Genomic DNA, 14,785 nt, shown 5'->3' with positions numbered 1-14,785 from the left:
TATCTTCATAAAGCCCACAGAGGCAGCGTCACGTGTGAGAGTCTGGGTCCAACACCACGTGGCTCCTGCCGCCCTCGTGAGACAGCTGGACGGAGTTCCAGGCCCTGGCTCTAACCAAGCCCAGCCCCAGCTACTGGGGGCACCTGGGGAGTGAACAGGCAGATGGGGAGCTGATGCTGTGGCTTGGCAGGTAAAGCCACCACCTGCAGTGCCAGCGTCCTACATGGGCTCCGGCTAGAGCCCTGGCAAAGCAGCAGATGGGTCTGGTGCCTTGGGCCCCTGCACCCACGTGGGAGACCCAGAGGAAACTCCTGGCTCCCGGCTTTGAATCGGTCCAGCTCCGGCCATTTGGGGAGTGAACCAGTGGATGGAAGACCTTTGTCTCTGTCTCTCTGGCTTTGCCTCTCCATAACTCTGCCTTTCAAGTAAATAAATAAATCTTTTTTAAAAGTTCATGGAAAATGCATATTAAGACAAAGATTTCATAATTTTTACACCAAGACAAATGCATCTTTTAATTCGTTTCCACACATTTACAGGAGGTGAAACTAACCCTGCCACAGCAGTGACGGCTCTGACCAGGAGAAGCGAGGTCTGTGCCCACGCAGCCCCAGCCACACAGCCCTGGGAAGGCAGGTCCTGGCCAGCACTGGGCACCAGGGCTCACGGCCAGGCCACAGCAGCTGCACCTGCCAGAGATCCTGGGAACTCAGGCCAGGGGCACACGAGCACTGGGAGCCCAGAGCACGGCCTGTCAGACCACCCCCACCCCACCTGCCCAAGGCAGGGTCGCTGAGGAGTAGGGTGACCTCCAGCCTCACCCGGCCCCGCCCCCACTGAGAGTGCACAGGAAGCCTGGCCGTTACCACCAGGAATCACTTCGGGCCCTGATAACCTGATTGGTTTTTAAGCCTTGTGGTATTCTTAATTGCTTGGTGTTAGATAAACTGTGATTTCAAGAACACAAATCCAGATAGCAGACACACGGACACTCAGCTGCCGAACAGCAAGGAGCGCCTTGTTTACTTTAGCAAAGCCTTTTATAAGGTTTTATGGCTGCCCTATCGAGCCGCACGCAAGTTCCTCAGGAGGAAGCCAGGCCAAGCCCCCTCCCACACACCCATAGCACTGGTGGAGGTGCCGGGCAGGGCTCTGAGGGCCCCACCGCCGCGGTCACACGCTGCCACCTCCAGGGCTGGGGGAGACCTCAGGTGGACAAGCTGCTGTCCTCGCTGCGGCCTCAGAGCCCACGCAGGAGACCAACACCCCTCCTGACCGCCTCCAATGCTACCCCCGCCCCCACCTCCTGCCCAGACTCAGGCCGAGCCCCTCGGCTGTCGTCCTCTTCCCAGAAGGGAGTTAAGACCCTGCAGGGTCAGGATGGCTCTCGAGGCCCTGCAGGCACTGGCCATACCCCAGCTTTCCCACTGCCCTGGGCTCTGCTGTAGCCACAAAGAGCTGCCCCCACCCCGGGCTTCACGGCCATGTGCGTTCACACCCCAGCCTCATCCCCCGTGACCACCTCCCAGGTCCACTAATGATGGTGGAACCCATGGGCACTGTTCCCCCATCAGAGCTGAAGGCACTGAGGGCCCCCCACCCCTAAGCAGCCTTTTCTAAGTTGTGCGTAACCCTGGCTGAACCCCAGGTCAAGGCAGGTGTCAAAGTGGCCGAGACAAGAGCAGCACAGATCGAAGCAGCCATGGTCACAGTGAGGGAGCCCTGAGCAGGTGATGCAGCCCACGTGGTGGGGGCCCTCCCTGGAGACCACCCGCTGTGGGGAACTGAGCCCCCACGGCCCCTCAGGACCCTGGAGGGCAGCCACTCACTTGGCCACGGCCAGGAGCACATGGGGGTCGTGCTCACACTTCTTCAGGGCATCCACACTCTTGGTCTTCCTCTGGGGCCTCGCCTCGAGGAAGATGGCCTCAGACCACAGCACACCTGCAACTCAGACAGTGATGCGCCTGTGCCGTGGCCTCTCCGCTCCGGCTTAGGCTCCCACCCCCCACACCACACGGGCTATCCTGAGGAGGGCCTTGACGACGGCCAGGGCCTCCTGGGGGAGTCACAGAGGCTTTGAGCCACCGCCAGAATGGCAGCCCCACTGTTTCAGCTCTGTGCAGTTCCAGCGCCTGCACCGAGCCTGCCAAGGCCCCTCCCACCGGCTGTGTAACTTCCTGAGAACCCACGGCAACTGAGCAACCACAAATGCGGGGCAAGGGCCACGGTCCAGCTCCTGCTAACACACCTGGGAAAGTAGTGGAGACCCGGATGGAGTTCCAGGCTCCTGGCTTGGGCCTGGGGCTATGCCCCAGCCATCGTGGCATTTGCCAGCATATGGAAGGTACTGGTCTCTCACTCTGTCCTTCAAATAAATTTAAAAAACCTTTTGCTAGTGAAGACTCAAACAGAAAGACAGCTACCTCAAAGCAGTATCAGATTAAAAATCGGAGTAGGGGCCAGCGCTATGGTGCAGCAGGTTAAAGCCCTGGCCTGAAACACCGGCATCCCATATGGGCACCGGTTCTAGTCCCGGCTGCTCCTCTCCAATCCAGCTCTCTGCTATGGCCTGGGAAAGCAGTAGAAGATGGCCCAAGTCCTTGGGCCCCTGCACCCATGGCTTCGGATCGGTGCAGCTCCAGCTGTTGCAGCCATCTGAGGAGTGAACCAATGGATGAAAGACCTCTCTCTGTGTCTCTACCTCTCTCTGTAACTCTTTAAAATAAATAAAATAAATCTTAAAAAAAAAAAAAAAAGGCAGTGGACAGGGGCCAGTGCTGTGGCGTAGCAGGTAAAGCTGCCACCTGCATCCCATATGGGGGCCAATTTGAGTCCCAGCTGCTCCACTTCCAATCCAGGTCTCTGCTATGGCCTGGGAAAGCAGTAGAAGATGGCCCAAGTCTTCAGGTCCCTGTGCCCGCATGGGAAACCCGGAAGAAGTTTCTGGCTCCTGGCTTTGGACCGGCGCAGCTCCAGCTGTTGTGGCCATCTGGGAAGTGAACCAGCAGATGGAAGACCTCTCTCTCTCTGCCTCTCTATAACTCTGCTTTTTTTTTTTTTTTTTTTTTTTTTTGACAGGCAGAGTGGATAGTGAGAGAGAGAGAGACAGAGAAAGGTCTTCCTTTTTGCCGTTGGTTCACCCTCCAATGGCCGCTGCGGCCGGCGCATCGCGCTGATCCGAAGCCAGGAGCCCATGCGGGTGCAGGGCCCAAGGACTTGGGCCATCCTCCACTGCCTTCCCGGGGCATAGCAGAGAGTTGGCCTGGAAGAGGGGCAACCGGGACAGAATCCGGCGCCCCAACCGGGACTAGAACCCGGTGTGCCGGCGCCACAAGGTGGAGGATTAGCCTGTTAAGCCACGGCGCCGGCCTAACTCTGCCTTTCAAATGACTAAATAAATGTTTAAGAAAAGTAAAAAAGGCAGTGGATCTAAGTGTGCACAACAAGCCTGGTGAGGTGGACAGAGCATCTAAGTCCACGACATTCTCACAAAATGCCCTGCTCTTATCAAAGCTACAGGGTGGTGACTGGCGCCCCGTGGGACCCACATCCCACAACAGCTCCACGCCCAAGACCCGAGCAGCGGCACGAGGGTGACGTCTCCCTTCCATCTCATCCCCACTTGTCCTTACCGTGTTAGTGAAAGACTTGGGACAAGATGGGGGGGGGGGGTAAGTGAGAGAGGGAGGGAGGGAGGGAGGGAGTGAGGGAGGAGGCGGGGCCCTCACCGGAGTTGGGGCACTCCTGTAGTGCTTTGGCCATGAGCGTGTTGGCAATGTTCTTCAGTCCCGCCCGGTACTCCAGCCGCACCGACTCCAACCTGAGAAGACAGGCCTGGCAGTGTCAGGCTCCTCGCTTGCCAAAGGCAGCAGCCCCAACTCACAGCTCCACAGAGCAGAGCCACCGAGGAGGGGAGAGGCAGCTCGCCCTCAGCCCCCGGCCCACCTCACAGCTGTGGTAGCACCACCAGATGGCTCAGATTCTGCCACTGCCCAGCAGTGAGAGGGATGCCCAGAGCAAGGGGCCTGGCCTGGCCTGGGAAGGGCACCACTGCAAGATGCCTGGTGTGGCCCCGGGGGCACAGCACTGTCCTCCCCCACAGGCATCTCCTCACACCCTAAGGCACCACCCAGGACCCCTGTGGAACCTGCTCTCGCAGCATCACAGCCAAGTTCAACTGCACCAAACCACCCCAGACCAGCCAGGATCTGGGCCACTGTCCCGACACCGATCTGGCCCGCCAGCCTGGACCCCGTGCAGGCTGAGCCCCAGGACTCACCACAGCCCAGGGTTCTTGGGATTCTTCAGACGAGACTTTTCCAGAATGGCCCGCGCTCGGGTCAGCTGCCCAATCTTCTCCTCCAGCCGGGAGAGCAAAAGCCACAGTGGTGTGGAGTGGGGACACTTCTTCAACTGTGGCCAACAAATCAAGTAAGAGGGGCACCCAGGCAGTGCAGAGAGCATCTCAGGGCTGCACCTGTGCCCAGGCGCGTGTGCAGCTGGACACGTGTGCTGTGGCCTGCACCTGTGCCCAGGTGTGCACACTTTAGTCCTGAGTGCAGTGTGTTCAGCTTCAGAGGAGGGAAAGCAAAGTGTGGGGTGAGGGGCCAGAGTCCCGTTCCTGGAGTCCAGGTAAGAACTGACCAGCAGCCTGAAGCTCGCCTAGGTGGGGTAAGGTCAGCACCAAGACATTTCATCCTGTTAGTGTCCAGCAACGGCTCAGCCCCTGATAGACTCGGACTCACCCCCTGGGTGTAGACTCTGCCCCAGGTGTAGACTCAGCCCTGGGTGTAGACCCCACCCCCTGGTGTAGACTCAGCCCTGGGTGTAGACTCAGCCTTGAGTGTAGACTTAGCCCCAGGTATAGATTCAGTCTGGAGTAGACTCAGCCCTGGGTACAGAGTCAGCTCTGGATGTAGACTCTGCCCCCTGCTGCAGACTCAGCCTGGGTGTAGACCCCACCCCCTGGTGTAGACTCAGCCCTGGGTGTAGACTCTACCCCCTGGTGTAGACTCTGCCCCAGGTGTAGACTCAGCCCTGGGTGTAGACTCTGCCCCAGGTATAGACTCAGCCCTGGGTGTAGACTGAGCCTGGGTGTAGACCCCACCCCCTGGTGTAGACTCGGCCCTGGGTGTAGACTCACCCCCTGGGTGTAGGCGTCCCGAGCCTTCTCCGTCAGCCCCTGCTGCTCCTGCATCTGCCCGGTCATCATCCAGAGCTTGGCGAAGTCCTCGTAGTGCCGCAGGGCCTCCTCGCTCAGCTCCTGGGCGGCCGCGGTGTCCCCCAGCACCCACTCCAGCTTCACGGACTTCATGAACACCTGGGAGGCACGGGCAGTCACGAGGGTCGGTGCTCAGGCCCCATTCTTCACGGAGTGGATTTTCTTCCCGCCCTTCTCACCCCTCAACCCTGACACCGTGTGGCACCCCCAGCCCCAGCCGGCCAGCCCTGCGGCCGCCGCTCACCCGGGCCGTGGGTGCGCTGCTCCGGGCCTTGGCCAGCAGCCTGCGGGCCCGCTCATACTCGTTGTTCTCCGACTCCAGCTTCACGGCCGCCAGCCAGATCTCCTCGCTGTTGGGGTTGGCCTGGGGGGAGCACAGCAGTGCCAAGTGGGGCTCAGGACAGAAGGGGCCAGGGCCAGACCACAATTGAAGCAAGCAGTCTGGAGCCAGGCCAGGCCCTGCTCCAAGCCCGTGCTGGGCCAGGGGATGACAGCAGAATCCAGAAAACACACACGCACGACTCCCTGGCCTGAGAGGAAGCCTCCACAGCACTCAGTGACGATGGCCCCACAAGCCCCCGAGGGGACCCCCACACCCCTTGCCCTTTTCCCCCAAGCTTGGGCAGGAATGGAGGGTGCTCAGTGTGTCGCCGTTGGTGCAGCAAGGGCTCCCAAGGGCCAGGCCTGGGCTCCATGCAATCCAAGGTCCAGTGAATACTGGGGTGGAGCCCTCCAACCCCTTAGAGTGAGACTGCACTTGCTCCACACAGCCACCCGGGCCACATGCATGACGACGTCACAGACCTGAGGGGTGACACCGGGGACGGGGGAGCTCGCTGACTGCTTGGACTCGGAGCAGCAGCAAGAGCAGGAAGCTCACCCAGACCGACCCCTGACGGGGAATCCGTCCGGAAGGGACTTCACTGCGCTAGGCTGGGCTGATGCCGCAGCTTACAGGAGAGAGGGCTGCAAACAGCACGTGAGGAAGCGCCAGGGAGCGGGACAAGACATCTCGCAGCAGGCGCCACCTGTGGCCGGGCACCACGTGCCACCCAGTGTTCTGTGCTCTCAGGTATTACCTGTGGTCACTCCGAGTGGGGGGACCAAGAGCTAAGTGTCCCCTAGCTGGGCTTTCTGCTCACAGGCCCCTCGCAGCCCAGACCACCTGCACAGGTGCCAAGGCCGGGGTCCAGCACAGGTGACCCTTCACCCACCTGGAAGGCCAGAGCCAAGATGCTCCTTGCCGCGGGCACATCCCCCGCCAGCCACTTGGACTTGGCGCCCATGAGCCACAGCACCTCTGCCTTGGGGCAGTGGGCCACGGCCCTCTGCAGCAGCGCTTCCAGAGACTCCCTGCAACAGAGGCCAGACCATCAACCAGGGCACCCGGTGCTCACAGCCACGGGGTCACCAAAAAGACAGTTACTGCTCCAAAGTCCCACGCGGTCAATGATTCACCAGACGGCACAATGGGGGCAGTGTGGGGAAATCCGTCTCTGCACGCCGAGGAGCCCCACAAAGCAGCGCACTGTTTGAACAGCAGGGCCTGATAGAGACTTCACAGGAGACGCCTTACAGCCGCGTCCTGGAGCCAGCGATAACTCCAGTCTGGGGACAGGAAAGGCCTTTTCATCTTGAACCACAAGTGCCCCTGGCACGATGATAAACATTATGATCCCGAGTTCATCCTGGCATCCCGAAAGCTGGCCGACTGGAAGAACAGCAAGCAGTGTGCCGGCCAGCCTGGTGTGTTGGGCACAAAGCCCCCGGCTTGTACAGCCCATGGGCCCTTGTTCCCATCAGCCTGTGCTGCAGACCCGTCAGTGTTCAGTAGCAAAACAAAGCGTGAGACTACACTGAAAGCAAGACCAGGCTCCCCGAGCCCCAGGGCCCCGAGCCCATGCCTCCCCTTCCTGTCCTGCATGTTAGCAGTATGTGGCTGGTGACTGCCCACCGAGCCCAGGGGGCTAAGGTAGCAGCGCACGCTCAGGTCACGGAGCCGTAGTCTGGACGGGCAGGGCCCTGCCCCTTGCTCAGACTATGTGAGTGACTCCCAAACCCTAAGCCAGCTGGCGGAGGTGGGGCGGGGGCACACCCTGGAAAGCCTGAGACTGAACAATGACAGAGAATAAAAGAAACAGGGCTCAACAGTCCCAGAGAAACCATGAAGGCTGCCCCCCACTCCCAACCAGGAGCAGTGTCCAAGGACCCAGGAGGGGACGAGGAGGGGGCGTGGGGACTCGAGAGGATGCCCTGGAGAGGGACACATTTAGAACAAGAGCAGCAACGCCTCATTAATCAGCATTACAGCCAATACGGCAGACCCAAAGGTTTTTTCAATTAAAAAGCACAATTAAAATGGTCAAGGCCCTCCTCTGAGCACGAAAAGCAGCCAAAACCCAGCACTGCCCAAATGAAAACCATGCCTGCTGGGGCCGCTGCTGTGCCTCCCTCTGCGGCCAGCTCCCACACCCAGGCACTCCCTGAACTCGGGCAAGGACTTGGGCAGCACAGGCCTCCTTTAAGGCCTGGGTTTCTCAACTAGAAAACGGTGATGACCCTTGGCAGGAAGGGGCTGCAAAGGCTGCCGAGAACATGTGCAGTTCGCCAAGCCCCGCCCTCGCCAGAGTCCACTCTCAGTGACAGAGCGCGGGGTGAGCAGGAGCTGGAGGTGCCCACCACGTACCTGGTGCCATGGTTCTTCTCAAAGTAGGCAGCTCGGAGCCACACGCTCTTCTTGCTGGGGAACACCTGCAGGGCGTAGGCGTAGATGGCACGTGCACACTCCAGGGCATTGTGGGCCACACACTAGGGCAGAGGAGACGGGTGTGAGAGGGGCACTCTGGAAACCAACCCGCAGACAGGAACTCTCTCTCTTACTCTCCACCTCTCAAATAAACCAACTAAATTTTTCTAAAAGATTTATCTATCTATCTATCTATTTATTTAAAAGGCAGAGTTAGAGAAAAAGAGAGAGATCTTCTGTCCACTGGTTCACTCCCCAAACAGCCACAATAGCCCAGGAGCCTGGAATTCCATTCAAAGCTCTCCCAGGCACACTAGCAGGGTGCTGGATCACAAGTGGAGCAGCCAGGACGTGAATTGGTGCCGTATGGGATCCCGCGGCACAGCCAGCGGCTTCACCTACTGCCCCAATGCTGTGCTTAGCTCAGTCCACGTGAAAGAGGCAACAAAAAAGAGAAAAACGAAGACAACTCTGGAACTGCTCCAGCCAAGGGCTCCAAGGTTGTCCAGAAGGAAATGGGAGAAGCACTGGGGTGGACAGGGCTCCATGGCCAGGGCCACCCCAGGGCTCATTCCATGGACATCACGTGCAAGTCTGGCATTCTTTTTTTAAAAAATATATTTTTAAAAAATATATATTTATTTAATTGAAAGCTACACAGAAAGCCGGGGGTGGGGGTCCTTCCATCTACTGGTTCACTCCCCAACTGCCTTCAACAGCCAGAGCTGTGCCGATCCAAAGCCAGGAGCTTCTTCTGGGTCTCCCATGCGGGTACAGGGGCCCAAGGATCTGGGCCACCCTCCACTGCTTTCCCAGGCCACAGCAGAGAGTCAGGTCGGAAGTGGAACAGCCAAGACCCAAGCCAGCACCCATACAGGACGCCGGCACTGCAGGCAGCGGCTTCACCCACTACACCACAGCACTGGCCCCAACAATGACTTTAAATTGGCAATAATTGTGCAAACATATTGAAGAACAAACTACCCTTTATTCTTTTTTTATGTACTAAATATCACATAGTGAAAATCATATTAGAAAACATTATAACTGACCTATGCCTCAATCCACTCACTGAATGAAGTATTCAGGGCACACAAGCCCCCCTGGGCTCACGGCCCCCAACGGCCTCCGCATGGGCAGTGTCAGCAGGACAGAGGAGGGGCCTTGGCTGTCTGGGAACATGTGCAAACAAAGTGAAAGAATGCAGCATTCCAAGCCACAAAACGTACAAGAAACTGTGTGAAAATCAGCATTTGCACACACCACACCTGGCAGAGCCCAGGTCAGGGACGGCACGGCCACGGGGACACCCGGCAGAGCCCAGGTCAGGGACGGCACAGCCACGGGGACACCCGGCAGAGAAGCTTCTGTAAAATTACTGTCTGCAGCATGCCAAAATTCAGACTCAGGTGCAAGGAAGACAGACAGACCAAGGCCCTCCTGCAGACTGACTGAGAACAGGACCCCGGTGTCTCCTCAACAAAGCACAGGTGTTTTCCTTCTATTAAAAGGACCTGAGACAACTGGTGAGACTGGAATAAGCTATGCATATCATGTGACATGACAGGACTGTGCCAACATGATGCGACATCAGCTGACATCACGGCTGAGTAAGAGATGTCCTCTTAAGAAACACACACCAGGGAATGGCACCGTGGCACAGTGGGTTAAACCACAGCCTGTGATACCGGCATCGTACACGGGCATCAGTTCGAGTCCCAGCTGCTCCATTTCCAATCCAACTCTCTGCTAATGGCCTGGGAAAGCGGTGGCTTGCACCCACATAGGAGGACTGGATGGAGCTTTGGGCTCCTGACTTCAGCCTGGCCCAGCCGTGGCTGTTGTAGCCATCTGGGGAGTGACCCAGTGGACAGCAGTTCTCCCTCTCCTCTCTCTGTAACTTTGCCTTTCAAATAAATAAATAAATCTTTTTTTAAAAATTTAAAAACAAGTGGAAAGAGAGAAACAGAGAGAGAATACCACATTTGCATTAAATACCTTAAACTTATTTATCAACTGTAGCTCCATAACCTCTATCCTGAGCACGGTGACCCAGAGCAGACATGGAGGCTGAGGGACCATGGCATCTCCACGCCAGGCCCGAGTGCGGCTCAGAATGGCCTTCCGCAAACTCACACTGTCGGCGTCTTCCATCCAGGTGTGCTTCCGGTCTTCCTCCTCAATGCCAATGCCAATCACGGCGCGCATGACTGCCTGGCAGGTGGCCACACTGCCGGCTCGGTCACACTCCTCGGCGTCCTGAAAGGAGGAGACACAGCTTCCATCTCCAGGGTCTGCAGGCAGAGCCCGGACACCTGGCGTCATGGCTGCTGTGGCTCAAGTGCACCTCCACCCTGCTCACAAATGCACAGGAGAAATCCTGAGTGACTGAGCAAAGCTACACCACCTAAGCACCCACCACATACCAAGTTATATTAAGCCACTGAGTGGTTTCTACGCTAAAATACTAAATGAACTTCCAAAGTAGTAGGGGTAAGAAGCAAGCTTCCAAAACTGGTATTTGTCGGATAGGAAGGCGAGACTTAGAGCTGGCTAGAAAAGGGGACACTCCACCCCAGACAGGAGGAGGAAATGAAACCTGGGGAGGGACCAGCCCCAAGAATGTCCCAAGGACATTGCACCAGGCAGGCCAGCCGGTGGGACACTCTCAGAAATGCCGGGTCGTGGCCGGCGCCGTGGCTTAACAGGCTAATCCTCCGCCTTGCGGCGCCGGCACACCGGGTTCTAGTCCCGGTTGGGGCGCCGGATTCTGTCCCGGTTGCCCCTCTTCCAGGCCAGCTCTCTGCTGTGGCCCGGGAAGGCAGTGGAGGATGGCCCAGGTCCTTGGGCCCTGCACCCGCATGGGAGACCAGGAGAAGCACCTGGCTCCTGGCTTCGGATCAGCGCGATGCGCCGGCCGCAGCGGCCATTAGAGGGTGAACCAGCGGCAAAAAGGAAGACCTTTCTCTCTGTCTCTCTCTCTCTCACTGTCCACTCTGCCTGTCAAAAAAATAAATAAATAAAATGAAAATGTTTAAAAAAAAAAAAAAAAACTCATTACTTTAAAAAAAAAAAAAAAGAAAGAAATGCCGGGTCGTGCAGAGGGCTCTACAGCACCAGAGGCAGACGAGCTACTGCAGGTGGGCACGTGGAACAGCAGTTGTGTCTCTGCTCCGGGAAGCCAGGGCCCACATCCCAGTGCCCAGCTCCAGTCCTGACCACTCCGCTTCCAATCCAGCTCCCTGCTCAAGTACTTGAGTCCCTGTCACCCACAGGGGAAGACTCAGGTGGGCTCCTGGCTCCTGGCCTTGTCCTGGCTGTCACAGGTATCTGGATAGGGAACCAGTGGATGGAAGATCTCTCTCTCTCTCTCTCTCTGCCTTTCAAATAAAATTAAAATAAATAAAACTATTTAAAGATTTATTTTTATTTATTTGAAAGGCAGAGTTACAGAGCAAGGAGGAGAGACATATCCTCCATCCACTGGTTCACTCCCCAAATGGCCGCAATGGCCAGGGCTGGGCCAGGCTGAAGCCAGGAGCTAGGAGCTTCTTCTGGCTCTCCCTCGTGGGTACAGGGGCCCAAGTATTTGGGACATCTGCTGCTGCTTTCCCAGGTGCACCAGAGGGGAGCTGGATCAGAAGTGGAGCTGGTTCGAGTTCCAGCTGTACTGCTTCCGACCCAGCTTGCTGCCACTGTGCTGGGAGGGCGGCAGACCCAAGCCCAGGTGCTTGGCCCCTGCATCGACATGGGAGATCTGGAAGAAGCTCCAGGCTCTTGGACTCAGCCTGGCCCAGCACCAGTCATTCTGGCCATCTAGGAAGTGAACCAATGGATAAAAGATCTCTCTGTCTCTCCCTCTCTTTCCAAATAAATTAATTAACTTAAAAATTTATACACACATATATTAGTATAGACCCTTCTTTAAAATGAAAGATGATCCAAGGGGCTGGCACTGTGGCACAGTGGGTAAAGCCTCCACCTGCCGTGTTGGCATCCCATACGGGTGCTGGTTTGCATCTCAGCTGTTCCACTTCTGATCCAGCTCTCTGCTACGGCCTGGGAAAGCAGTGGAAGATAGCCAAAGTGCCTAGGCCTCTACATCCATGTGGGAGACCTGGATGGAGCTCCTGGTTCCTGGCTTCGGCCTGGCCCATTCTCCCTCATCGTTGCCATTTGGGGCACTCCCAAACCAGCAGATGGAAGACTTTTCTCTGTCTCTCCCTCCCTGTAACTCTGCCTCTCAAATACATAAATTTTAATAATAAAAAAAAAAAAAGGAAGGAAAAAGGGATGTTTTAAAAAAATGTGTGCTACAAGCAACACAACCAAGAAATTTAACAGATAACTATGGGGCTGGCACTATGTGGCACAGCAGGTAAAGCCACAGCCTGTGACACTGGCTTCCCCTGTGGGCACTGGTTCAAGTCCTGGCTGCTCCACTTCCAATCCAGCTATCTGCTATGGCCAGGGAAAGCAGTAGAAAACGGCCCAGATCGTTGGGCCCCTGCACAGGCTCCTGGCTTCGGATTGACCCAGCTCTGGCTGTTGCGACTATCTGCGAAGTGAACCGGCGGATCTTGAGTCCCTGCCATCCCACACAAAGTGCCTGGGCCACGTCCTGGCTCCAGTCCTGATTCCAGCTTCCTGCTAACGTGCACCCAGGAGGCAGCAGGGAATGAGTCCCTGCCATCTGAGCCACCTTGAGCTCTCTTGCTGTCACTCAAATTTAAAAAAAAAAAAAAAAAAAAAAGCATGGGGCCGGATGTTGTGGTATAGTGGCTGCAGTCGCCACCTGCCAACACCAGCACTTTATACAAGACAGGGGCAGCTCCCTGCTAATGGCCTAGGAAAAGCAACAGAAGATCCGCTGGTTCTTGAACTCCTGCCACCCACACTCCATGTGGGAGACCAGGAAGAAGCTGCTGGCTCTTGGCTTCAGCCTGGCTAAGCCCTGGCCATTTGTGGCCATTTGGGGAGTGAACTAGCAGATGGAAGACTAGTCTCTCCTTCTCTCTCTCTGTAACTCTGCCTTTCACATATAGGAATATTTTTTTTAAGGTTTATTTATTTATTTATCTGAAAGTCAGAGTTACACAGAGAGAGAAGGAGAGGCAGAGAGAGGGAGAGAGAGGTCTTTTATCCACTGGTTCACTCCCCAGCTGGCCACAACGGCCAGAGCTGTGCCAATCCGAAGCCAGGAGCCAGGAGCTTCCTCCAGGTCTCCCACGTGGCCGCAGGGGCCCAAGCATTTGGGCCACCTTCTGCTGCTTTCCCAGGCCACAGTGGAGAGCTGGATCAGAAGAGGAGCAGCTGGGTCTTGAACTGGCGCCGTGGGATGTCAGCACTGCAGGTGGCAGCCTAACCCACTACACAACAGCACCAGACCCAGGAATAAACCTTTTAAGAAAAGAGAAGAAAAACAAAGGCAGACGTCTTGCCAAGGCAGAGTGCATGAAGGAGGAGCAGCAGGAACACTCAGCCTCCCAGGAGGAGCAGAGGGGAGAGAACAGCACAGCCACCCTGGGCGCCTGGGCCACCTGGCCACAGCTGCCAGGGAACAGCCCCAGGAACCCCGGCAGCCGGCAGCGGTGGGGCACTGGGGTGCACAGAGAGTGACCTGTGCCAGGCAGAGCCTCAAGGAGGAGAGCTGGGTGACCTGTTGGAGGACAGCAGGAGAGGGGGAAGCAGGAGATGGCAGCTGAGTCCTGATCTCGAGAGATTCTCCAACTGAGAGCCACACACAGAACGTAAAAAGACAGAAAGAGTGAAGAAGCCGACACATGGGGCTGGCAGTGCCGGCATCCCACATGGGTGCTGGTTCGAGTCCCAGCTGCTCTACTTCCTATCCAGCTCTGTGCTGTGGCCTGGGAAAGCAGTGGAAGACGCCCAAGTCCTTGGACCCCTGCACCTGTGTGGGAGACAGAGAAGCAGTTCCTGGCTTCGGATTGGCGCAGCTCTGGCCATTGCAGCCAACTGGGGAGTGAACCAGTGGATGGAAGACCTCTCTCTCCCTCTCTCTGCGTAACTCTTTCAAATAAATAAATAAATTTTTAAAAAATTAAAATAAAAAAAAAAAGCATCATCACAGGCAGCAGTCCTGCCACAGCTGTCAGTCACTGCAAATGCTCCATGTGCATGTGTCCACCGCAACACACTCCCAGTCCGGAGTGTCCAGAGCCCGGGCCACTCCTGTGCCTGCCTCTCCCACTGCACGAGACCACTCATCCCACTTAACCCTGAGGAGACTCCATGTATGGACTTACTTACCTGGGGGCGGGGAGAGAGCTTCTCTTGCCCACACGCCTGCAATGGCCAGCCAGGCTGAAGCCAGGAGCCTGGAACTCAAGCCTCCTCTCTTACAGGGGTAACAGAGGCCCAACTACTTGAGCCATCACAGGCTCCCTCCCAGGATGCCTGGCGTGGAAGTGGAGCCAGGACTCGGAGATGGGCCAGCATTCCAAGTGGCAGCTGTCCACTGTTGCCCATTGTCTGCTGCAGGACACCTGGAGCAGCCTACCTGGATCCACTGCTCGCGGTTGATCTCCACGCCATTGGCCCGCAGTGAGGTGATGGCTCGGTCGATGATCTTCTCCACCATCTGCGTGTTCCCGTTGGCCTCCTCCAGCTTGGCGGCAGTGACCCAGATGTGGCGGTCTGTAGGAATGTTCTCACGGGCTTTGTTTAACACCTTGCGGGCATTCTCGTAGGTCTCCAGCCTCGCCAGCGCAAGCCAGAGCTGTCCAGAGAGGACACCAGAAAGAGGGGATGTTGGCCCAGCTACGACAGCACTCAGCACAGCCCTAGGTTGGACG

At 56.9% G+C, this 14,785-nt stretch overlaps 1 protein-coding gene across 2 annotated transcripts in view; it reads right to left on the bottom strand.

Moving 5' to 3' along the window:
• The window catches only part of PRPF6 (pre-mRNA processing factor 6), a 41,702-nt gene that overhangs the window by 1,408 nt on the left and 25,509 nt on the right, over positions 1-14,785 (bottom strand). For both annotated transcript variants that reach the window (XM_062204512.1, XM_062204514.1), the window contains 9 exons: positions 14,491-14,709; positions 10,107-10,229; positions 7,911-8,032; positions 6,439-6,577; positions 5,469-5,588; positions 5,147-5,323; positions 4,283-4,416; positions 3,732-3,823; positions 1,830-1,944 (listed from right to left, as the gene is read on the bottom strand). In XM_062204512.1, the coding sequence (XP_062060496.1) occupies positions 1,830-1,944; positions 3,732-3,823; positions 4,283-4,416; positions 5,147-5,323; positions 5,469-5,588; positions 6,439-6,577; positions 7,911-8,032; positions 10,107-10,229; positions 14,491-14,709 (1,241 nt within the window). The remainder of the gene's footprint in view (positions 1-1,829; positions 1,945-3,731; positions 3,824-4,282; positions 4,417-5,146; positions 5,324-5,468; positions 5,589-6,438; positions 6,578-7,910; positions 8,033-10,106; positions 10,230-14,490; positions 14,710-14,785) is intronic.

This window comes from Lepus europaeus, chromosome 10 (assembly GCF_033115175.1).
Source record: "Lepus europaeus isolate LE1 chromosome 10, mLepTim1.pri, whole genome shotgun sequence".
In the NCBI taxonomy this organism is placed as follows: domain Eukaryota; kingdom Metazoa; phylum Chordata; class Mammalia; order Lagomorpha; family Leporidae; genus Lepus; species Lepus europaeus.
The sequence above is the reverse complement of the archived record's forward strand: the minus strand, read 5'-3'. Positions and strand labels throughout refer to the sequence as shown.